The sequence below is a fragment of the Natator depressus genome, chromosome 2 (assembly GCF_965152275.1).
Source record: "Natator depressus isolate rNatDep1 chromosome 2, rNatDep2.hap1, whole genome shotgun sequence".
NCBI classification, from domain to species: Eukaryota; Metazoa; Chordata; order Testudines; family Cheloniidae; genus Natator; species Natator depressus.
In genome coordinates, this window is record NC_134235.1 from 223,046,786 (window position 1) to 223,073,321 (window position 26,536).

The 26,536-nt window shown below is 40.3% G+C and overlaps 1 protein-coding gene across 1 annotated transcript in view; it reads right to left on the bottom strand.

The window, feature by feature from the left end:
• Window positions 1-26,536, bottom strand: part of ITGA8 (integrin subunit alpha 8) — a 178,738-nt gene that overhangs the window by 97,083 nt on the left and 55,119 nt on the right. Inside the window, exons 13-15 of the mRNA XM_074945995.1 lie at window positions 23,757-23,948; window positions 8,946-8,991; window positions 5,986-6,093 (exon numbers count right to left, since the gene is read on the bottom strand). Coding sequence (XP_074802096.1) covers window positions 5,986-6,093; window positions 8,946-8,991; window positions 23,757-23,948 — 346 coding nt within the window. The remainder of the gene's footprint in view (window positions 1-5,985; window positions 6,094-8,945; window positions 8,992-23,756; window positions 23,949-26,536) is intronic.

A 26,536-nucleotide genomic window follows, 5' to 3' on the forward strand; every position in this document is an offset into this window, starting at 1 on the left:
TGTGCTTTAGAAACAGGATAATCCAACTTGTGTCCCCTGTGCCATCCTGGTGCGCAGCACAGTAACAATGGTGAAATCCTAAATTGCACAAAATTTGACCCTGGGAATATTTAGTGCAGAAATATTTCTAAAGAGATCACACAGTTTAGTCATAAACACTATTAGATTAGTGGTAAGTTAACTATTTTGAAAGTAGCATCAAGTTTAAGGGAGATCTTATGATGTTTAAATGGGTTTGTTTGTACTATGAGGTACTCTATGCTTGTAAGAAGTGGGAAAAGCTAAAAATAACGGATTTTATAATAAGTAAGGCCGAGAGAGTTAGAGGATTAGAGTTAGAGAGAGTTAAGCAGGACTTGAATCAGAAGGGTTTCTGAGATCTGGAAAGTTGATTTAAAGCTCTGTGGAAAAATAGACTGAGTTCAACTTTCAAACTTCTTGCAAATGCAAGTTGGTATGGTGATTACTCAACAAGCAGGACAATTTTGAACAATTAAAGGAAGAGAACTGTTGTAGATAAGAATCAACTTGGAAATGGCATCTTTGTCCTTTGACTGTATGGCCTTGTCTGTATCAACAGTCTTGGATGACGTGGAGTAAGAAGACTAGAATCTTGTCTTCCCTATAGTGACTATCATTGCTACCACCATGAGAGCTACACTGAATGAAGCCCATGATTGAACAGACAACAAGGTTTTTCCTCCAAACCTTAAAACAACAGAACAGTTTGCTTGAAATAAATCTATACCCTTCAATCTGATGTAAAAACCCAGACCAGTGTATTTTAATTCTAACACAACTGAATATTACAAAAAAAGTGATAGCGAGATATAATACATGCAGTTGCATCTCTCTAATTATATTCTTATAAGTTTTCTGCCTTGAATTTAGGCATAAACAAAATCTAGTGAATCTTTGTATATATAGTTTATATACAGTATATATATCTTTTGTGCCAGCTGAATCTTTGATTTTGTGAATATCTGTAAATATGATTTAAAATACATTGGTTTGGCCTTCTGACTCAATTAATGCCTACCCGTTATCCTTCCTTAGGAGAGATGTATAAAGTCACAAATCACCACCTTATGGACCCTGGAGACTCAAAGCTTGGTCTGTCAAAAACAAGGAGTGATGTAGGTTACACATTCCACAGTGTGTAAAGGCTGGACTGTAGAAATTTTTTTTGACAGAATAGTTTTCTGCTGAGAGATGGAATTTCCTTGAAATAGACATGTTTTTTAGGAATGTGTCAATTTTGACAAAATTTTCCTTGGGAAAAGGTCAAAAGAAATAGTTCTGACTTTCTTGCTCTATTGTGATAGTATTGAAATGTTTTAACGATCATTTAGATTCATGTGGACTTTTATAGTCTATTAAATATTCACTTAAATATATTTACATATTACATTGATTGTAATTTATTACATTTAATATTGTAACAGACTATAAAGGCAAAACAAAATGAATTGACATTATCTAAATAAAACAATAAAGTTCCCATCAAGCATGTTGATTTTGATTAAACTACATTTTCTCTGATCAATATGGGTTTTGGAGGACTCAACCTGTGCCTACACCGTAGTCTTGCCAGCCTTGCCTCTCAGAGGGGAGGATGCAGTGTACTGGCAGAACTGCAAAAGTTCAAGTCTTTCATATAAATGTTTGTCTCTTGGCTTGGTTCTCTATGGAAGGAAAGAATGAGCCTTGGCTTTTACTTAAGAGCTGAGCAGCTGATCTGTCATATGAAATGCATTATGATTTGCTGTGTTTACGACAACAGAATCGGGTCTTTGATTAATCTACAAAATGTTACTAACTTTAAAATTATACCAAAAGGCTAATTAAAACAGTTCTATTCTTAGTATCTTAGTCTAAGTAAAATGCATGGACTAGATCATGATTATAAGGTTATAGATCATATAAAAATCAGAGCAAAATTATTCAATGGTCCTGACTTGAACTTTTTTGGAATTTTTGTCTTATGGAAATTTTTGAAATTGTGGAACATTTTTTTTGTCTCAAAATATCAGACTTTTCCCTGGAAGGAAAATTCCACTTTTCATCCATCTCTCCTGAACTGAAGTTTGTAACAGAAAATTTTGATTCTGGTTTGTAGATGTGGAGATATGTAATGCATAAAGAATTTGATTGGGGACATATCAATATGATAAACAGAAATGATTGTCAGTTCCTAATACGACTTATTTACTATTATTGATAATTCATTCAACACAAAAGGAAATGTGGTTAAAGATTTGATACTATAGACTCCTATTCTGCTCACAGATGAATCCTTGCCAGCTACTCCACAAACATCTACAGCTGAGCAGTAGAGGCAGATACCCCTCTATTTTGGTGAGCCATTCACTCAAACACATAACAGTCAGCAATTTCTGAGTGGAAAATGTAACTCCTCAAATTCATCATTTTAAGTTGCCTTTAGAAGCTCCAGTATTTAGTATACTTTCAGATTGCATGGTAAAAATCATTACCCCATGTCTAATCCACAGAAATATACATTCAGGTCACTCCAAACAAAGTTTTCAAATGCCTAAATCCACACTTTCTGCGATACTGATCATATCATTTGAACTGATGGGAGTAGCAAGTACTTGGCACTAGAAATGATCAAAGATTATTAACTCCCTCTCCCCCAAAACAACTCCCCTGAAAAATGTCAGAGATGTTTCCATTTTGCAAGGTTCAAAACTGACCCACTCTGTTTTTTTCCTCCAAAAATTGTCACTATTTTTAATTTATTTTTTATTAAAAGTTTTATAGACATTTTTCATTTACTGAAAATCTGGTTTACTGAAAATTTTCAATAAACCATTTCAACAGTGGATTAGATAATGCTAAATTTTAATTACAAAGTTGCAATTTTGTCTTTGGCAAAGAACATCACCCTATTTTACAGGGTGGGAAGTGGAGGCTTAGAAATGGTAAAATGCTTGTGTGAGGGATTACCATAGTTTGGTAGATCAGAGGGGGGATAGTCAGCACTTCTGCAAATTAGACTCTCCAAAATGTCTCAGATTAGTCCCCCAAAATGGAGATATTCAAATCAACAGTCACAAATTTAGGCCATAAGTTCTAACCCTGATTCTGATACCTTTTTGCTGTATAGCCTTAGGCAGGTCAGTTAACTTCTCTGAACTTCAGTTCCCTCATTGCTAAAATGGGAATAGTACTATTTGCCTACTTCATACAAATGTTGTGAGGGCTAACTAAATACCATTTGTAAACTGTGATTAAAGTGTAAAACAGCAGTCAGGCCAATAGGTGCTCAGATTTCACTGTGATAAGCACTGGCACTAGAACATTTTTAATAGTGGGGGTGCTAAAAGCCAGTCCCCTTTCCCCTGACCATCCCTCCCCCACCCCCCAGAGGTGAGGCCGGGAGCAAAGTCCCAAGCACGGGGCAGCAGCCAGGACCCCGGGCATGTGGGGTGGTAACAGAACCCTGGGTGCAGGGCGGCAACTGAGACCCCAGGGCAGGGCTGGCAGGCAGGAGCCTGGGGGTGCTGCAGCACCCCCTGCACTCCTAGTTCCTGCACCTATGGTGATAAGTGCAATAGAAGAGGCACAGGTAAGAACAGAAGGCGGGTGTCCCTGGCCCCCAGTCTTATGTTCAATGTACTATATAGTTTGGGGACTACTATTCCAACAGCCTTTCGAAAATTCAAAAGTGTGATTTTTTTTTTTTTTAATGACAGGAACTGGCTCTTTGATTTTTCACAAACATCTAGATAGTGAAAAGCTTCCATGGGACATTTGGTTGAATAGTTTTGAATTTCAGAAAGTTGCAGTAAATTCGTGATGATTTTCTTAACTCAATTTTTGAATGAAGAGAATTTTGTTAGGAATATTTTCCTTGGCTTCAGTAGATGCCCTTCTAACTAAGAAACACAGATACCATACTAGTAAAGCAGTAGATGCTAAAAGTCTAAAAGATCAGGATAAAGCCCAAAGAATTTTGCAGAGAGTATACAAAAGAAATTGTATGTGTTTATGGCATTTTGCCCTATGCTTTAGTTTTATAATCTTAGATGATGGCTAAAACAATATTTTCCTAATACTGGAAAGCATACAGTAATCCAAATCTTCTTAGACTTCCTGAAACTTTTCTGGTAGGATGGTTTTCTTTCATTCTTCTAATTTTGAAATGTCAGTCAACAGGCATTTCACACAAGTTGCACAGCTGGCTAAGAGATACAGAAATCTATCCCATGGGATGGAGGAATTATTTGCCTATTGGAGTTTCCCTACTAATTGTTTTCATATGTACAATACAAGGTTATATCAACGAGAGAGAAAAATTACAGCATGGAAAATCAACAGCTGCTCTTCAATCATTTTGGGAGACTGAATTAATTTACTTTGTATAGTAGGAGCTGAACCTTTAGGGAACTGTAGATTATAATATAATAGCCAGAAATGTAATCATCCTTCTACTAAGACACTTGAATTATATGTAAAACTCTTGTAGATATAAACCAAAAACATCTTTCAGATTATTCCAATACAAAGAATAAGTATTAAACGAATAACTTTATCCTCATAGTACATTCTCCTCTCCCAATAATATATTGCATTTGGAATGTGACCCATGACAGAAATATTTTAATGTTTCCTGAAGAGTTGTGCAGGAACCAAATTTTTATTTTGGGGGAATTTCACAGTTTCAAAATTTCTTCTGTTCCAGAATGAATACAAAAATTAGAAATTTCTCACAGACAGAAATTCAAAAACGAATAAATACATAAATAAAAAATTTTGGCTAGCTGAAATGTTTTATTCCAATTTTGTTATGTATATAAAATTTCAAAATGGCAAATTGAAATGTTACATTCCGAAAAGGTCAAAACTTTTTGAAATGTCTTTTAGCAAATTTTCTTTCTAAATGAATTTTTACGGAAGGCAGCATTTCTGCAAAATGTTTTACTTTCAACAAATCAGGAATTTCTGACAGAAGAATGTTCCAACCAGCTCTAGTTGTCTGTCTCCATCTGCTGGTAGGAGGTTACTTTATCTTACTGCTTTTAAGACAATGTAGAAACATATATTAATAAATGGTGAACCTTTTCAAAAAGGATCCATTAAATCTATTTTTTTAAAAGAATATATATTCTATAGCTCAATGTTTATAACAAAAGTGTGCTGTGTTTCTTTGTGTTTGGGGTATTATTCACCTTATGATGAATAAATGAAGAACATGATACATGTGAACAATGAAGGAACAATACATCTCCCACATTGATGGCGAATGTTTCTAAAATGCTAACATGGAATAATGCCAGTCTTTAAGTATTCACTGTTTGGGTTGAATAAATAAGCCTTTTTTGAGAGCTTCCTCTCTTTCTTCTGTTCATTTCCTTTTACTACACTCCACTACCTTGAAAGACTGCGTGAAAGCAAGACTCCAACTGGCCAAGAAGAGCTGGATACAACTTCCCATGGAACTGGTTATAGGAGTGCAAAACAAGGCATTCTGTCCCTTCCTTAAATGGATGAGCATTCTCCTTCCTCATACAAAATATGGGGTGAAACAAAATGGCAGCACGTCAAGTCAATAGAGTACTGGGGATGTAGCATCAATGTAATAACTTATACATCCTCAGTGAACAACTGCATCCTTACCAAACAGGGAAATGGGTTCACTTTTGTAATTGGATATTTTCCATCCAATCTGGTCTGTTCCACCCACTCAGACACCACATTTGAATTTAGGGCATGATCCTATGAGATGCTGCGCATCCTCAACTACCATGGGATATCATGATGCTCAGCACCTCTCAGGATTGGGCTTCTGGCTACTACATTTCAAATGTTTATGAAGCAAGGGAAAATAATTTGATTCTACTCTATGCCGCTTGGGTTCTAATACCGCACTCATTACTGCAGCATTTGAGCACCTGCACAAACAGTAGAAAGATGTCTGGAGCAAGAAGAGAAAGATTTCTTGTCTTATCGCTGACTTACCAGGCAACCATAATCATAGAGTCAGGAAGCTGACAAGTTTTATTGTCAGGATTTACAATCATTGGGTGCAGCATGAGCTGAGCATCCACTGTCACAACAGGTCTTGCTCTAAATGTGGGGGAGAGAAACAAAGGTCAACACATGCAGCAGGAATAAGTGGCTATTCAAATTAAGAGAGGTCTAAGACTGCAGACGGAACATTTAACCTTTTAATAATACAATTATCTTAAAGACAGCTGTAAATAGAATCATAGAATATCAGGGTTGGAAGGGACCTCAGGAGGTCATCTATTCCAACCCCCTACTCAAAGCAGGACCAATCCCCAACTAAATCATCCCAGCCAGGGCTTTGTCAAGCCTGACCTTAAAAACCTCAAAGGAAGGAGATTCCACCACCTCCCTAGGTAAAGCATTCCAGTGCTTCACCACTCTCCTAGTGAAAAAGTTTTTCCTAATATCCAACCTAAACCTCCCCCACTGCAACTTGAGACCATTACTCCTTCTTCTGTCATCTGCTACCACTGAGAACAGTCTAGATCCATCCTCTTTGGAACCCCCTTTCAGGTAGTTGAAAGCAGCTATCAAATCACCCCTCATTCTTCTCTTCCGCAGACTAAACAATCCCAGTTCCCTCAGCCTCTCCTCATACGTCGTGTGTTCCAGTCCCCTAATCATTTCTGTTGCCCTCCGCTGGACATTTTCCAATTTTTTTTATTATAAATAGGGTCCCTCAGGTGGATGGGAGTTTTGTTGTTGCTATTCACTTTCCTGAAGAAATTGAAGATTCTGTTTGGCAGAAAGTGTAACCTCTCTTTTTCCACAGATTTGGTCATTTTGATAATTCTTCACAAAAATTACAAGCTACCAGGACAAATCACTAAAACAGGAACTTGAATTTACAGTAGACATAGACACAGATGCATGATTGTGCAAAAGCCAGATATGTACAACAAGTTCCGTTAAGCAAGCACTGTCCCCCCGCCAGCAACGTCAAAATGCTCACACAGGGTCAAATTCTGCCCTGAAGGCTCTGAAACCTGGACTAGGCTCCACATTTGTGCAGCTGACAGCAGCCTTTTAGTAGTAGTTTTATAACCTGTCATCTTTCTGCCATGATTCAAAAAAGGGGCATCTTCAGATTTGCTGTCTTCTGTAATGGTGTTTGATTCTCTCTGAAAAGGGGATGTGATTTGGCTTAAACAGAAGTTCTTAGGAAATATTTTAAAACAGCCATAGGCTGCAACCTAACTGACAGAATAATGTTAAGAGAAGAAGCAGCTGAAGGTGGATATATATGGCTGCTGTGTGCACCTGTGAGTAACGGCTGGTTATTAATTAGCTACCCAGTAATTTAGAGTAGTTTATAACAGGGTTGGAAATAGAGAAAGTTCTAAATTACATGTTCACAGGGAATGATTTTATTGTACATTAACTTACAGGAGTCTGATAAAAAATAAATCACTACCCTTAAAGTTTTAATCTACAATTCATGTTGTAGTGTTAATTTTTCATTGTAACATCAGTTGGGGCCTCAAAAATGAAAGGGTTTCTTGCATTTTTGTACAGCAGGGAAAACAATTTCTCAAACAAGCTTCAGTTTGTATTATTAAATGCACATAGCCATGTTTGTCCAACAATACCAATTTCACATTAAAACACAAAAGTCAGGAAATGAAAAAAAGATGAGGTGCTCATAATATTAACATGCCAAATGGCACATACCCCCTTTTGGGTTGCAAAATGAAAGTAGATCTATACATATCAATTCTGATTCTCCATTACCCTGCATCTTGTGCGGTCATTTATGCCCCTGCAAAGTGGTTGCAAAACAATACTGGATCAGCATGGTAGTATTTTATACACTGACTTCATGAGGTTCAGGGAAATGGACCATCAGTCCACTCTACATATTGCTGTAATGTGCAAACTGAGCTAATGCTACAAATGTGAGTTTTTGTTACCCTTTCATTTCTTTACTTTTGCATGTCCATACATTTGTAACCTTAGGGTAAGATCATGCCCTGTCATTGCAGGTGTGTAGGGTTGGGAAAAACAGAAGGCTACAAGGAGCCAAGCAGTTTGGCAGCACTGTTGCAGTATTTATGCTCAGGACGGCTCAGTTTTGGATGGGCACAGGTTTCTGTACAGCTTGATTAACAGAACAGCAGCAGATTTTGTCTTAAGTTTCTGAGAGCTGTAATTTATGTATTTTGAATAAAACCTCTGGATTTGCAGAAAACTATAGTATGCAGCAAAAACATTGGAGAGTAAAATTATGGGCTCTGTAATTCATTAGCCACTGTGATTTTACTCCTGACTTTGTATTTTAGGCACATTTAATAAAGAGGGAGCTATTTTGTTATATGCTTCATTAAAATAATACATTCTCCCTCATAGATATGGTCTTGACAGCAGTCTGAAAGTAGAAGTCCTTGTGCTTGTCATGTAGTTCACACCCTACTGTCACTAAGCGGACAGGGCTACATGAAAATCTAAAATTATTAGTAGGTGCTATTAGGCCACGGTAGGAAGTAACTCTTCAGTCACATCGCTTTTTTAATTCTCCCTCGTTAAGGACTATTTACCTGCAACAATAAAGCTTTCATTTTCAATTATTTGGGACTCAGCTCATTTCGAAAAAGTGTGGTTACAATTGTTAAATGAGAAAAGTGTCATTTTTCTTGCCTTGCCTAATTTAAAGTTGGTAGGAGGATTTGATCAAAACACTGGTTTGTAGATAGACTGAGATAGGCACTTTCAACCAAAATGGAGAATTTTTCTAAGAATGATGAGCATATGAGAAGAGGGACTTATAGCACTATAGCATTTGCTGCTAAGAATACACTATAATCTATCATTTATTTACATACAGTATAAAGTAACAAAAATGTGAAATAAGATTGCTCGCAGATCTCCTGCTTGAGCTGTAAAACAAAACTCCCATAAAATTTATCACATACCTGTAAACAGCTACTTTTCCAGCTCCAAATGCACCTACTATTAAATCTGGAAAAAACAAAATAATTTTATAAGAACAACTTACTACCCTCCAGCACAATTTTGCAGCCTAATTTATTTATATTCAAAACAGAGTAACATAAAACAAATGAGCTAACTCATACTTTCCGGGTCATTCTACAAGAACATAGTGAGGAAAAATATTTCACATTTTTGCCATGGTAGCATATTAGTTCACTCTCAGCCTACATAACACAGAATCATACATGCCACAATCTCTTTCTAGCTTGTCTTGGAAGGGAAACAACTATTTCTTTAAAAATCCAAATGTTTTACTCCAAACCATTACCTGTCTGTCACACAAATGAGTGGCAAACAGGTGCAACTTTTTGCGTGGACAGTCTCATACCAGTTTAAATTAATGTAGTTTAAATCATTTTTTCCTGATGACCTCTGATCCCATCCTGATTTATTAGATGAATTGTATTTTTGTTAATTTAGGTATTACCATACTTTAATATCTATCTATCTAGAGAGTAAATGTTATAGTTTAAATTATAACCATACATTTGTTTAATTTGCATGGGAGATCTGTGCCTTTAAGAGACCCAGCAGTGGCACATGCTAGAAAATTATTTTAATGTAATTTAAATTTGTTAAATTAATTTAGTTAACCCAGTGCACACATAGTGTGTAAACCAACCTACAGATTCTCTGTTGAGTAACATATCCCTGCCAGGCACTATTGGGCTGATTCTCCTTAAACTGGATTTACAATGCTGGAACTCCAGTGGCTTCACTGGAGAGCACACTTTAATGGAGGGGGCATCCCAGTGAGAATGTGTGAGCGGTTTCTCCCCTTGCGGCACTTAGGAGCCCCCTTTGTGATAATGGCTCTCTCAGACAACTCTCAATGGACTCGAAGCCTGGGCAAGTAGAACCTGAAGAGAAGCTTACCTCCTTGGTTAAGATGTTGTGAGGTGAGGTGTCACAAGACAACAGCTCATGTGACAAAAACTCTCCTAAGATTTTCCACTCAGCTGGGTTCCCTGAGTCTCACAATAATCCAAATGGATTTAATAAGATATTTCTCAAGAAGACATGTGGGAAAAGAAACATCATGCTATGTCACAAACAGATAGAAAAAAGACAAGTAAAATAGGGGCTCCATTAAACCTATCATGTATCCTTGCAGGCTTTAAAGCTGTGGTTTAAGTTACAGCAGCTGATTTCAGAATCTGAGCTTCCATATAAGAAAGATGCCTCAAGCCTTCATGGCTGCAAAGAAAAGCTTGAAGTGGTGACACATGTCTGCCTGAATCTGCTGAGTCTGAGGACTGGTCTACACCAAAAACTTACATCGGCATGGCTGTCTTCTAGGCGTGTGAAAAATCCACAAACCTGAGAGACATAGCTATACCGACCTAACCCTGTTTTAGACAGTGCTAGGTCAATGGAAGAATTCTTTTGTGAACCTAGCTACCACCTCTCGAAGAGATGGACTACATATGCCAATGTGGTAGTTAGTGTCAACACTGACACGCTACAATGGTTCAGCTGCAGCACAGCAGCTGTAGCAGTTTAAGTGTAGGCATACTCTGAAACAATGTCTCTGAGAGGAGTGAATTTCTCCACTCATCATAATGGAGTGTTAACTCTAAGACCCACTGTTCTGGAGAGCCGCACCAACACCACCTCAACATAGGAATCTATGTGTGGAGGGCCTCTGTACCTCAATCTCTTCAAGGCTTTGCTAGGGTGAAGTTGAAAGGGGACCACACATGTCAAATCCTCTGCACAGGTGAGTAGGGGCTACATTCCCCCACAGCCTACCGGAAGACAGGGAATGGTGGTCTAGAGAAGGATGAGGCCCATTCTTGCCAAAAATGAGTGGTGGTAGACCCCCCAGAAGCCCAGCAGACTGCTAGTGTGAGGGCTCCAGCATCTACCAACTCAACCAGGGCAAGAGGTGTAGCAAAGGAGTGGGGCCATGCTATGGAGGCAAGGCAAAGAGGCCCCCCATTTGGAGCTGTATCTATGGCTCTGGATTGTGCTGATTTGGGAGCTGCAATTCATTCATTGAGCAGCCACTCACACCCTACATCAAGCTGAGCTCAGCTGCAGGGGAGAATCTACCCCAACATGACCTCCCAAAGAACTTGAAAGAGCATGAGTATTAATTGGGAACAGAGGAATTAGAGTGAATAAGCAAACATTAAAAGATCTGATTGTGTTAATGGTGATGTATAAAATCTAAAATAAGGATAATAAAGATGATGTCACTGTACATTCACACAGAATAATTTACTGAAAGGTCCATCCAGAATTCAACTACAACTGTGGTCAGTTTATTATAATTCATTAGTCTCATTGTACTCTGTTTCACTGTCATTTAGGGCCCAATCCAACTCCTACAGCACTACATGGAAAGAGCTTTTTTGACACTGATGGGAGTTAGGCCAAACCCTTCATTAGCTAAGTAATAGTTCTGAACATGCATAATGTCAGAGTCATTTATGAGCAGTAGTTTGTAAGTTTATTGTGTGTTGTGTAAAGGAAAAGCCATTAATCATTTCTGTGAAACGTACGTGCAAGACGTCCAAATTATCTGAAGTTTGGCAACTTTCTTCTCCTAAAAATAGATGGAAGTTGTCTTCATTACTTGCTTTTTTATTGCTACATATGAAATGTCACTGATGCAAAGGTTATTAGCTGAAAAACAAATGTTTGACAAGGCAATTGGAATTTCCACAGCAAAAAAGTAATCTTAACTAACTGTCAGGATCTCTTCCAAATGAAGCCTGAAGAAAAACACTTGCAAGCTGGAACATAAGACTGCATCTATTTCATTAGTTAGGGTTTGTTTTCTTTTTTCACAAAGGCAAGTCGCTATGACCCTAATTTAAAAAGAACAATCATCTATGAATCACTAATAAGAAATAGCTATTAGAGTGTTTCCACTTTAATTCCAACTTCCAAAACTGAAATCCATTGCAAACCCCTGAGTAATGCCCACAGATGAGAATGGGAGTTAGACATAGGTCTGAAGAGAAGAAATGATCATTGACAAATATCTGTTCCCATCCTGTAAGGTGCTGCATTCCTCTCACAAAGTACTGAATGGCCTCAGTTCCCCAGGGACTGCTCCCATTTAAATTAGTTGGAGCAGAGGCATGCCCATTGGGAGCAAAGGATGCTTAACACTGGGCTCCTCCTGAGAAATGTACATCTATTTACAAATGCAACATGGGGTCTCCCTCCCATAGATACTGAGCAGGTGGTTTATGAGGGGAGTATTCTCCCAAGGTATCTAAATGTAACCCGCAAGGTTACATTAAAATCCTCCCCAGCTTTATCAATATTTGCTGAATACCCATAATAGTTGGACTAAGAAGGGAATTCAGCAAATTGCCCATTCAAAACTTACCATTTCCCCCTCCTTTTGGGCCCAAAATGTCCTGTCTGCCTCTTCCCTTGGCAGAAAATGGCCCTGCCAGGCTGAGTGATCCATAGGACTGAAATGCCCTAGAACCCCATTGTGCCATAACTCAGGAAACAAGAAATTTCAAGGGATGTTTCCACTGAGAACTGTTGTGATAATTGGGCTTACAAATTTACCCTAATTGTAAGCTCAGCTGTAGAAAATGAGTGTAAATTCATGAATTGTCACAATGACCTGTTGTTTACGATGTAAGGAGGAGACAGAAAGGCTGAACTAATTTAAACAGAAAGGGTTTTACTGATACCACTCAAGGACTATGTTAAGTTTATGACTGGTAAACAAGAGAAGCAGAGGACAGAAGTTAGGTGTGTCGGAAGTTAGGCCTATTGGTGGACAAAATAATGAGAGGATGGCCTATTCCACCCAACACTCCCTTTCTAGGGTCTTAGAAAGAAAAGACTTTGGGAGGAAATTAGCAGAAGCAGCAGCTGTCTGCAGTGAGCTTTATCATCATAGCTGCAACCCCCATTATCTCTTGGGATCCCAGACCACCTTTGTCCTAATACTGAGACATGTCCTGACCAGACCGGGCCAGAGAGAGGGCTTCAGATGGCACTGACACCTCCAATGGCTTAAGATAAATCTCAGCCACCACCTCGGATGCGAGACTTCATCAGCCCTCTCCTCTGCCATGTATGTCCTTTTCTTCTCCAACCTTTTAAATTTTCTTTTCTGTCTCTCTCCTTTTGCCTTCTGTTTCATAAGAGTCTGTCTTAGATGTCCAAGACTGCATATTTTGCAATGCTGTTGTGAGCCTGTGACCAGAAAGAGGCAACTAAAAGCAATGCCCTAACCAGCCCGATGCTGGTACAAGTTTGCCAGGTCTCAGAGTGGCTGATAAGACCATGTGTTTCTCCAGCAGTGAGGTTGCAAGTGAAAGTCAACACCAGAGACAGAAGCTCCATTGTCTACCTTTCTTTCCCTTTTTTGTGTGTGTTTTGTCTTCTAAGTAACAGGATCAGACTTTAACAACAGCTACAATGACAGTTCCAGGCCATCTCAACTAACTTCTGCTCTTGTCCCCAAAAGGATGGCTATTACCATCTTTGATGCTATCTAAAAGATTGTCAGACAAGGGTTTTTTTCCTTTCAGAAACTCTTTCCAGCTAAAGGGAAAGGGAACAAGGGATGCTGTTAAAATGAAAGCCCTATTCAATACTTTACATTTCAGATGCTTTAATTGTTTTTCCTTCTTTTCTGTATCTTCAATAAAAAGTTAAAAGGACTTTTAATGATGTGTTTGCCATGGTACTAAGCACTCTGAGGTCTCTGTATAGAAAAATCCCAAACCTTGTTTAAAATTGTTTAATTTTGGACTGTGACTGGGTTATGACCCAGTGACCTTTGACTCCTGGAGTCTATATATTGCATCTAAACTAACACAACAGAACCCTTCAGTTTAGATGAATGAAACCCAAACTGGAGGGATTCACAGAGCTTAGTCCTGAGACAAACTCTCCCTACGTGAAATTAGGTAAAGATGCAGATGAATAATTCAAAGGGTACTAAACCACTCTAGTTATTTCCATGACTGATTTTCATTTTGCTGCAAATAAAGGGCTTAATTCTGCAAGACCTTACATGGTAAAGAGAAGGGAAAGTCCATCCGCTGACCTATAGGACATGATGATCAACAGATACATAAGGAGCAACCACCCGTGGCAGAGAAAGGCACATTAGGCTCGGGAAGGTGAGCTGACACCTCCCATCGATGTGCCAGATCTGAAAGGATGTATGCTGAGGATGGAAATTTGGCATGGCTTGTGCAGTGGTGCTGGCTATGTCTACACTGGAGCTGGAAGGTGTAATTTCCAACTGAGCTAGCATGCTAAAAATAGACATGGAGCTGCAGCGGGAGGGGCAAGATATCCCAAGGGCATACCTAGAATCTCAGATGGGATTGTACTTGGGACAGCTAGCCTGTCACACTCCTGGTGCCACCATGGCTACACTTCTAGTTTTAGTGGTATCACAGGGTTGCTGGCCCCTTTAAGGAGAGCGTGGGCCCCCTGGAAAGTTACAAGCTAATTTAAGGGGAATGAGACTATCTAAGCAGGTAATTAATTGAATAATGAGCACCTCAGTCTGATAAAAGGCCATCAGGGCTCAGGTGCAGGGAGGTGCTCACAGAGAGGGAAGCTCCCTGAGACCACAGGCCGCAACGAGGAAGGCTGTGCAACCCTGAGCCAAAGGGAGAGATTATAGGCCAGAAAGGCCAGAACTGAGAATCACACAGCCCAAAGAGAAGGGCTGTGCAATTCTGTGAGTCTGAGAGACTTTATTTTAAGTTTATTTGCATTTAATAAAGTAGAACCCAGCAGGGGAATTTTGTCTTACACCCTTTGGACTGGAGGAGTCCTTAAGGGGCCCTGAAAGAGGGGAAAATGAGGCAAGGACTGCCTGCAGCTCCACACTGGATCAGCAGGGGGTACTACACACCCTGCAGGCACACCCTGCGACAATCAGAGCTAGGTATGTCTCCTGGAGCTGGAAATTACACCTCCAGCTCCAGTATAGAAATATCAGCTGAGTGAGCCTTCATCCATGCTATGGAAATAAGCATAGCAGTAAAGTTCTGGAAAAAGCAGACAACTAGGCTGCTGTTCTCCATCTCCAGCCTCGCTGAGTGATGTTTAGATTGGTTCAAGCTAAGCAGGCAGTCACCCTCTAGTAATATCTCCTTCCTCCCCATGCAAGATCCAGCCCAAAGCAACTTTGAAAAGGGACTTTGCCATACAACACAACCAAGCAGCAAGTGACGTGCTTAGAGAATCCCCTTTTCCTTGAGTCTATCCAGAAACCCTAAGTTATGGCCTGGAGCCTCATCTCTTGCCTTGGGGGTTAGTAGCCAAAAATTAGCAATTGCCAGTTCTGAAAAATTGTACAGAATGGCCTATACTCTGCTCATGAGACACTCAGGAGTGAGCTAACCAAAGGTTAAGCCATCTCTCATCATGGTACTACATATCAGGATACAGAGAATAAAAATGTTTACTTTTAGGCTCTACCAGTTCCTAACCCTTTCTGAATATTTTACCAACAGTTTAAGAAATATATCTGTATATTCTATTAGTAAAAGAATCTGCCTTTTAATGACACAATATGCATTGCAATTGGGAAGTCTTTGGGACCCCCTGAGAGTAAAGGTCTGGTATAAATGGAAATGTTATTAAAATGGAAAAAAAATTGTATATCTGAAGTATGTAGTGTATAAAATTGTATATCATTATGCCTTGTGGATATTTATCTTTGCTGTTTCACTCAATTGATCGCATCCCTTTAAGAAGCCCAAGGAGCCTGAGGTTTGTAAGGTAGATTTATTTCCCTCTTTTGGGGTTCCATGACCTAAATTTCCATCAGCCAGTTCCCTTCAGTCCCAAAAGTTCAAAGTAAAAGGTCCCTTAAAAAGCTTACTACTACAGTAATGACCATAAGAAAGGTCAGAGGATGATCTGTTCCAGGCAACCACCGGTGAAAAACTCAGCCTATAGCCAGAAATAACCTTTGTCTGCAAAAACAGCACTTTCTTCTGACCCAGTCACTCACAAGGTCCTGAATAGTTCTTTCAGGGGGAACTTCCTTTCTCCTCTCAGCTCTTCTGACAGCAAGCCCCTTAATATCAGCAACTGCGTCTGGCTGGTCTAATTCCACTCTCCCCTGGGGTCTGAATTAACCCCCTTCCCTAACTTCCTGAGGCACCGTTTCTATTCATTCAACCCTATAACTATCCACTTCTTGAGTATTTTTAATGTTTACCACTTAAATGAGTCCTGTTATTGACTGGGATAAATATATTTCCCCTGAGCACCACTGAACGCATGATATTGTGATGTTCATTAAATCTCCCAGAGCATTTTGGAAAAAAAGTGTATCTGTAAATTAAAATATATACCACCATTTGATTCGCTATAAAATGAGGATGTTCAGGAAATAGTTGCATTTTCAAGTGATTAAAATCAATCGCCAATATGATACAAGCCAATTATCTGCTTTAGTTTGCTCCATTTGGTTGCAGAATCCCTCCCCCAGTCTCACTCACACACTGTACAGTTATCATCAGAGCTGATGCAAGGTTTCATTTTTTGTCTTCTGTAACTCTCCTGACTTCAGAATATAATCATTACTAGACTACAATGCTGTGATATTATTGGCACACTGCCTGTTATGTTCAACAAATTTTATATCATGAAAAATCCCAGCTTTTAAGAAGGAAACTTGAGGCTTTTCTTCCTGCTGTTCAAGTTAATGCATTTAGCAGATGGCACTGTTAAAGACTCAATCTTTAATAAGATTAGACTGGATTATTGAATTTTAGAGACAATTTTGCCTGATTATCACAGCCTTGTGATAACATTTCGTTAAATGTTTCTAGAGACATCGTTTATACTATATATAAATCAATCTTTAACGTAATAACTGCACCCAGAATAAGGAAAGCTGACCCAACCAGAGCTTAGCTAGAAGGAATAATCAGGCCCAACAGAACTATACCAGTATAAAACTGGGGTAAATCTGAGTAGAAAAGGCCCCTGACTTCAAAAGGACGACCTAGATTAATGAGGATTACTTATACACGTGTTCAAAAAGTGTAATTTACCCAAGCAATAAACACACACAGATCCTCTGCATCAATCTACTTTGTTAAAAAATTGTTTAAATAGTTCTGGATGACAAATAAATTTGAAGACGCCACAATCTGCTTGAGGAAATGCCACTGGCAGAAAACAGGCTGAATCAGTTATTCGTGATAAACCATTTGCTCAGCTATAATCAGCCAGCAAGTGACTCAACATATGCCCTGGTGTGAAGACAGAAACCATACAGATTGAAAATGCATGAGTTCTACGAGGCTACATCTACACGACACACCACTTTCAGAGGCATGGAGTGTAGTACCTGCATGCTCCCTCTAGCAGGGGTATAAATAGCAGTGTAGACAGTGAGGCACAGTTTAGGAGATGAGAGTTCAGACATACCTGAAGGGTTCGGGTATTTATGTAAGTACCTAGCCTGTCTGCTCTCTACTCGCTTAAGCTGTGCTTCCCAATCAACACAACTATTTTAAGCAGTGTAGTATCCCATTGCCTCCTTGCTGCTGGACCCTTTCCCCACTGCAGGGAAAGACTCTCTCAGCAGGGAAAGGCTCCAGCAGCTGGGAGGTTGCAGGGAAAGGTTTTGCCAGCTCCCTTCTGCTGGAGTTCTTCCCCACCACAGGGAAAGGCCTTCGGCACAGTAGGGGCAGCGAGGAAAGGCTCCACCAGCTACCAGCCTCAGGGAAAGACTCTGGCAGTGCGGGAGTGGGGAGGTTGCAGCGGGGAGGGGGGCAGAGAGTGAGGAAAGACTCTGGTAGGTCCCAGTTGCCGGAGCCTTTCCCTCCTGCAGGCAAAAGTTCTGGAAGGCTGAGCCATTTCCTGCTGCCTCCCCCCTACCAGAGTCTTTCCTCACCTCAGTGAAAGGCTCTGGCAGCAGGGAACTGCTGAAGCTTTCCCCCACTATCTGCCCCCACCACAACCTTTCACTGCCACGTGTAGCTATGCACCACAGTGTGGACACAGCCTGCTTTTCACTGTGACATGTAGCGACACGTACGCTAAACACCACCGAAAGCAGTGTGCAGTTTAGAGCTAGCCTTGTAGATGAACCAGCTGGATGTACAACACCATTACCTAGACAACCACTGATCCTGAGCACTCAACAGGGATCAACTTTGAACAGTTGACCAGAAGCAAAGGAAAACATTTATTTTCCATTAAACACATTTATGGATTTCTCTTGCGTCTGTCAAAACTGAATTACTCTGTTTAAGAAAAAGAAATAAAATAAACCACAGTTCAGAAAGCAGATCTAAGGTGCGATTCTCACCCCTGCTCCATTGCGCCAGCTCCTTTACAGCACATAAAAGGTTTGGAGTGGAGTAAAGAGTAACAGGATGGCTTGCCCCATTAAGGACTAAAAACCTAGTTATGAAACAGGCACACCTGAGCAGAGATCAGGTGATTCCCCTATAAGAGAAGTAGGAAGCTACAGGAAGGGAGGATGCTTAGGGAGAGCAACCAGAGGAAGCTGTGGCAGAGACTGCAGAAGAGCTCCAGTGAGCAGGAGACCCTTGACTATAGGTTAAAGGTTTGAGCCTAGAAGCCAGAGGGCTGCAGGCCAGGGAGAGCAGACTCCATGGGTTAAGAATGAAAATACTGCAGCCAAGTGGGCCTGGGATAGGGTGACCAGATATCCCGATTTTATAGGGACATTCCTGATTTTTGGGTCTTTTTCTTATACAGGCTCCTATTACCCCCCACCTCCTGTCCTGATTTTTCACATTTGCTGTCTGGTCACCCTAGCCTGGGAGTGGCCTGCAAAAGCAGCAAAGACCCCAGGCAGGAAGGCCTAGGAATAGGAAGAGAAACTTTTGTTTGTGTGGACTTTAATTTGGAACTTGGAGTTTTATTTCGAGTTTATTTTATGTCAATATTTTAGATCCTGGAAGAAGGGGCATTATTGGACTAAAAGCCTGTGTGGAGTTTATTTGAGGAGCCCAAAAAGGGAAACTGAGGTGAGCAGTCACTTGCAGGACTGCTTTGAGGCCACAAGTGGGAGCCTGGGAGAAGGCCACTCACATTCACAGGCTCCTAAAGACCCATCCCTAGTCAGGGGATGATTCCCTTGACGCCGGTACTGTGGAAAACATACGTAGAGCTGTCTCCCAAGGATTGTCTCACAAACCCTCGTGTAGGCGGTGTACCACATGTGGGGCTAGGGCCAGGAAGAGTATGTTGGGACAGGGCCATTGCACAGAACACAGCAGAGATTGTTGGCAGTGCTGGACCCCCAGGACTACTTAAAATTACCCCAGGGGGTCGCTCCAGCCCCAGGACTGACAGCATGCAAATATGGCTTAAAGCTATGTATCTCCCCTTCCCCGTCTGTGAGTTGTGTGCTGCACCTCGTAGGAGCATAGCACAAAAATCTCTCCCACAATTCCTTTAGGATTTTACTCCAGAGTAATTGAATCATATGTGCACAAACTTTTTTTTTAAATAGACTTTTTCACATCTTCTAGTCTTCTCCACCATGCATCCCTTACCCTCTTTCCTGAGCTAGACTGGGTTAAGGCCAATAAAACTGTATTGAATGGAAGTCAGTGGAGCTACTACTCCTGATATATACCAGTGTAAATGAGGTTAGAATCTGTCTGTATGACTTCACTACCAGAAAACAAGTAGTCGAAAAGAATGGGCAAGAGAGACTACTATAAAGGCAGCAGCCCATCTAATTTCTCCCCATTCCGCTTTTTTTATCTGGAAGCATGGAGGTCAGGCCTCTAGCGCCAAGTCTATTATTTCTCTTTTTTGCTTTCCAGCTTGGCGATCCAGAAGATATACGAACACAAGATGTAAAGATGATAAATAAGTTTGAGAGACAAAGAGAGACAGTATGAAGTTATTGGTTGAACACTTGGCTTCAGCACTGGTTACTGGCAGCTACAGAATGAATTACTCATAAAGGACTCTTTCCTTCCACTTGCTTATCAGGATCTGGACCCCAGTTCCATCAAGACACAGCATTAAGACTTGGAGAATGGAAGAAGAAAAAAAGTGGAGAATAGTTGGTCTACTGGGGAGCACTGAAAGGTCTTCACCAGTCTGTTTTCTTCCAATACTGGATCCTGCCTCATACATCAAATATCTCAGTCAAACAAGATGCAAGACTCTTTGATTTCTCATCTGGAAAAATGGGAGAGTCTCTCCCTGAATAATCACATGGAGAAGCAGAAATAGCTTGCATCATGATCCATCTCTTTTGACAGTTAAACAATCTCCCCCTTTCACAACATTTCAGCTGAAGGTCCTGGCATAGGTGTGAATAGCATCTGGTGTGCTCAGCCATGAAAGAAAGGGAAATTCAGTTCTACAAATGATAAACTGCCAAATTCATGGGAGCATGCAATAGAATTCATGCTTATTTGCTTCCTCTGAAGAGTTCTGGTTTCACTTCTGAATTCAGCCACAGAGGAAAGGCGGTGTTACTTAGTAGATAGACCACAAAACTGGGACTCAGGAGACCTGGATTCTATTCCTGGCTCTGTCACTGGCCTGCTGGGTGACCTTGGGCAAGTCACTTCCCCCCCGCCTCAGTTTCCTCATCTATAAAATGCAGCTAATGAAACTGACCTCCTTTGTACTATTAAGAACAAAAAGAATCTGTTTGAAGGAGGTGGATGTATTTCAATCTATTTGAAGCATTCTTTCCTTCTATTTTGCTTTCTCTTGCCAGCCTTACAAACTAAGATTTAGGTTCTGCCTAATTCTTGTGCGATGTGCAGCAAAGAGCCCTCGCCAGTTCTGCACTGACCATGCAAGGGCTGGCTAAAACTGCAGTCCTCTCATCAGTGGAGCACAGGGACTGCTTCCTAGTTATTCTGTTGGGGCTGGCAGCAATGGGCAGTACATGGCTCTGCCCTGTGTCACTTGGGTGGGACGCTGCACCCGTAAAGAGACGTAACAGTTTGAACACTCCCCTCTGTATCAGAGAGCTCTACGAGGTGTTTTGCCACAGGATGTCAACAGTGCTTCCCTTGAAGTACGGTTCCTCACCACTCCCAATGCAGGGCTGTGCCTACAAGGCACAATCTAGCCTTGCATGACCAAGTGTCCCTTTTGATAAAGGAGTAATTCTAGGCACATGTCATCTGAAGTGATTCTAAGGTTTCTAAGATAAAAAGCCAAACTGCTATGAAATGATAGTAGTTACGAGAGTATTCCATATTTCTCTGCACGAGCAGCAGTATTTTGATGGCATCGCTTCCTTGGATGTGGGGTCCGAGGGCCGTGTTTAATAATAAAAACCTTGTTGAAAGGTTAGACACTTCCTGTATTTTAACAGAGTTGAAAACGGTGGTCTGTTAGCTTTAACAGTGACAGCGCCTATGTCGGGCTGGCTGAAGACAGAAGGCCATTCTGTTGAGGAGATTGCTAACGAGCAGGGAAAGCCATCCTATCTGTTTGCTGACAGCGTTGGAGGAGAATAGATAAATTGGATTAAGTTGCTGTTCAGTAGTCTTCTGTTTTGTTAGGAAAAATGCATCTTTAATATCTACACTTTGTATTTGTATGTACCAATAAAGGTGGTTTTTTAAGAGCAATTCTAATCTTTGCTCTCTGCAAAGAAAATTCAACCCTTTAGATATTAAATAAAGAACTTCCAAGCATTATGGTTGAGATTTTCAAAGCAGTGGATTTATCCACAATTATTCACCAATAATTGGTGGAAGCTTTAGTCAAACACAAATTATGCTCTAGTCAAACAAGTTATTAGGCTCAATACAGAGGTAAACAGGTGAAATTTGGAAGTATCATTCTATTTGTCTACTTCTAGGATAGAAAGAGCTGAAAGCCTCATGCCTCCCTATTGAGTGCTTTAATTATAAGATGCAAGGTTACTTCCGACATTCCGTACACATGAATAAAGAACTATTCTACCAGGGCTACCTCATGAACTAAGATGACTGACCCATTGGCCAGTGACAATTATATAGGCACACGCATGGCTGTTCCACATATTAGTCTCTATAAATTAGATTGACTAGTCTCTTGCAGCTTATGGCAACAAATACTTCCCCTCCAACTTGACATTTTCAGGGTAAAGTTGTACTATTATTTAACAGTTTAGGTCTTTCTGCATTGAGGAGTGGATAAGCTCCTTCTTTGTTTGACAGTTCTTTTTGCCCTATCATTTTCTGGGAGGTGGATTTTGCAACATTGTCAGTGTAGGTAACTGTAGGATTGAGGGAGAGGTTGCCTATGGTAAAACAGTTACTAGTAAGTCTTTTTTTCAAACAACTCACCCATGTAACAAAACAAAAACCAAATTATCGCATGCTAAACACATCCCACAATAGAATTCTTCAGGTAGAGAAGCACAAACCCAAAAGTGACAGTCAGGGAAAAGCTAAAGAAATGTCTCAAATGAACTGAAGATCCAAGTGTGCTACCCAAACTTCCCCCATTCCGCTTTAAAGATGCCCTGTGAAGGACTACAAAGCCCTTCCCCTTCTCAATTGCTCAGCTTTTTCTCCCTTGAGTCTTTTAATGTTATCATTATCTAGCTTTTCAAGCAGCATTTTCTAGAGCAGACAAGACCTGAATTTCTAGCATAAAAAAACCCAAGCAGAAAAAAATCCCCCTTTTAAAACAAACAATAATCCCAAATCTTTCAGGCCTTCTTTACCTAGAATAAATAAGTCAAAAAGGTCGCACACACCCCCTTTTTTTTTTCTTTGCAAGTCACCTTTAATTTACAAAACCATGCAGCTAATAACACCAACTTTCAGGTCACTAACTTGCTAGCTGTAATAATATAAGCTAAGGAAGACAAGCTAAGAAAAATAACTTTATAAAGAGTCTGTGAAACCTAAAGCATTAGCAAGTATTAGTGTGGTAGGTCAACAGTATACAACAGCAAGGCTATTCATTCCACGACACTGGGTACATTGCAAACGTTCAGAGATTTCTCAATCTTGACTCAGAGAAATAGTATGTACTGATCCTAGAAGAAGGAGTGAATGGCATCAGATTAAAAGGATATTGTACATTTAGGCAGCATATGGTCCTGGAATGCTGCTTCAAGCTGGAAGGACTTCACTAAAAAAAAGCATGCAGTAGTGGTATAATCTTGATAAATACCATTGGATGTCTGTAAACTATTCATTGTTAAGAAAAATTCAAAACAAACTAAAAAGGAAAATCTGTATAACAGAGTGCAAATAAGGTCATGGAAAGACCTAAATAAAATCTGTGACACAAATTATGGAATCTTTTTGCATTCTCTCTGCTTTTCGTAATGAGGTCAAAAGCAATTAGGAACCTATATATAGAGAGAGTTCAGCAGCTATTTGGAAAGCAAAGCTTTAAGAAAAACAACTAGCAACAAACACAACCAAGTCAGTCTCTTCCCTTATAACATGACATGGTTTTAATTAAGGAAGAATGTCAGCATGGAGCAGACCTATAAGCTCAGTAGGAATGAGTGCATTCAAATGTTGAGTGGGGAATAAGCGTTAAGTTTTTTTTCTGTAAACTTCACATGTTTTATGTTAATGTAACTGTTTAAGCCCTTGCATTTCTGATGATGTCTCTTGACAGGAAAGGGAGTATTTGTTTTGTCTGACTTTAAGTTCTCAGGAAAACATTGCTAGAACTACACAAAAAACTGTGTCTATTCTTTATTGTGACCTCTGCCTTCCAAAAGGAACAGTTTAGATGCATTTTCCAGAGAATGTAGGTATGAAATTCCCTCTCTTATGGAAAAATCTTACCTGGGTAATCATTCTTGTCTATGTCTGAGTCTCCTCTTAGAGTAAAGCCAAATCCCGCAGGCATGGACTGTGACCCCCAGGCTCCATTGAGAACCTGCGAAGGGTTAGCATTTAACCCATTCCTGTGTCCATTGTAAATGAACACTTTGCCTCTTCTGTCTTCGCCTGCGAATGGTGCACCGATTGCAATGTCTGCAATAGAGTAAAAAGAGTTGACAACATTAAAACAAAGACAGAATTAACTCCGACAGGGAAAGTAGACCAGAGGGACCTGTGTTGTGTGTTAACAAGAGCTGGGGCGTAATCATTTTTTCTTTATTGCATAGATTCTATTTCAAGACAAATACGTAAAAATAGTGCTTTAATAGTGCTTTAGTGTTTCAAACTTTCATGCCTATAGTTGTAATGAATGCATTTTCATATGAAAGGGGCCTCACATTGCAATAGACAGACAACACACGTCTATTATTAATTGCACATTTTCCTTTGTCATGTTTTTACAGCAATCAACAAGATTTAACAAACTGAGACTGAAATAATGGCTAATGTTACATTCATGTGTTTAAACTAAACACACACTGTGTGATGTTCCCTGTTTTCTCCATCACCTAATTAATTAGCACAGCTCTTTAAGAAGGTCTGCTTTGTGGCTTGTCCTTTTTCCAGCTTAAAAAAAAAAATTCAATGACTGCAAAAAAATACATAGTTGAACAGCCAACTTTACAGCATGCAGAAGGGAAAACAGGAGTGGCGTGGAGTAACAGCATAAGATCAGTTTTGTTTTATGTAAAACACCTTACCATGAAATGGGAAACATCCCCTTTGTTTGCATGACCAATAAAAATAAATAAATAGTATAAAAAAAGCTTTTGAGGAGTATCTTGGAGAAGAGATAAATACAGCATAATAGACAGCCCCACAGGGAATGCAAAGCTGTAATTCATTCAAGGGACTCTCTGGATCTCATAAACCAGGAGAATAAGCTGGAGCAGTTCACGAAAGTAGCAGATCCCCGAAAGTGAATTTATTCTATTAACTGATGTAGGGTCATATGCTATTTAGAATGTATATTCGTTATGTATAACAAACCCTCCCTTGCTACTTTTCAGGTACAAAAATCAAAGAAACAGCCATGATGACTAAGTAGACAGTCTGAGTTTATCGGCTAAAAGACAATGGCCAACATTTTCAAACTGATGAGAGATTTTGGGTGTGTAGCTTAAGTTTCTTAAGAGGGCTGAGCACCTGTCTGCTGACAATCAGGCACCTTTAATGTGTCTCGAGCTAGAACCCCAAATCACTACCACTTTAAAAGTCTTGGCCAGTGGATGGAGAAAATAATCTCTGATGGACAGGATGAAAGACTTGAGGACAGATTTTTAAAGGTATTTAGGCCCCTAAAAATGCAGCTAGGCACGTAGTGGAATTTGCAAATGCCTTTAGGTGCCCAGTTTCCACAAATCAATGGGAGTTAGGCCCCTAGGCACTTTTGACAAGAGATCCTCATAACTGCTTCAGCTGTGACTGTGAGCAAGATGCTCTACCTCTTTGAACCTCAATCAGCTCATCTACACAACTGGGGAAGAAGCAGAACACCTCCTTTTAAACTGATGCTGTATCGAATCAAATACCTTTATAAAAACATCATATTACATTTTAATCCATATTATTACGAGCTGAGTTAAAACCTCTTTAAGCTGGATGTGTGAATGAGTTCTCCATTTAAGCCAGTTGTAAGAGACAGTTAAGGAGCCACACCCAAAATAAAGCCTACTAGTGTCTACCCAGAAACTAGCACTAGGTGGGCAGAGGGCTTGACTGGATGGGCGTGTGGGGTGGAGGGAATTGACAGAAAAGAAGGGCTTGCCTACACTTAAAACATTAAAGCAGCAAAGCTGTACCACTGCAGGTGTGTGACTTGTAAACGCGACCTATGCCCACGAGAGGGGTTCTTCCATTGGCGTGGGTAATTCACCTGTCTGAGAGGCAGTAGCTAGATCGATGGAAGAATTTCTCTGTCGTCCTAGCACTGTCTGTACAGGGACTTAGGTCAGCTTAACAGCACCACTGAGGGATGTGGATTTTTCATGGCCTGTACTGACATAGTGAAATCGTCCTAATTACCTAGTGTAGAGTAGACGAGGTCTAAAAACAGACTGAGTCAGAGAGACAGACTGAAGGAGCAGCTGAAAGCATGTGCCTGACCCTGGAAGAAACCTGGGGAGAGGTTTTTGGGTCAGGGGTGCTGGAGGAAAAGACTGCTCTTGAAGCTGTGAGCAAAAGAAGCTATTTCCTGTTATTTGATTCCCTCTGCATTCAGATACACAGGACTTTGTACATTCTTTGTAAATAAACAAAACTGCTTCAAAGAAATACCTATCACCAATCTCTGCTCCGAACTGGAACACCCACAGGGACCCAAACTTTGACTAGCCGTTCGGGTCAAAAAGGGGCAATTCTGCTCTGAACAGTGGGATCTAGTTTCCAAGGAGAGAGACTGTGAACTGGGTACTCCTATTGAATCAAGATGGAACAAATGGAAGTGCTTGCAGAAATCAAAAGCGGCCAGTAGGATTTAAAACAAAAGCTGGAGGTTTTGCAGGAATTGCTCAGAGATGATTGCAGACTCAGATGAGATCTCTATTGGAGCAGCAGCAACGACAAAGTGCCTGGACAGAATGGGGAAACCCGCACAGGCTTGAATGGTAAAAGAGATTGATGAAATGATCAGCAATGTGACTGCCATTTGCGATGTTTTGGGGGATAACCCAGACCAATAA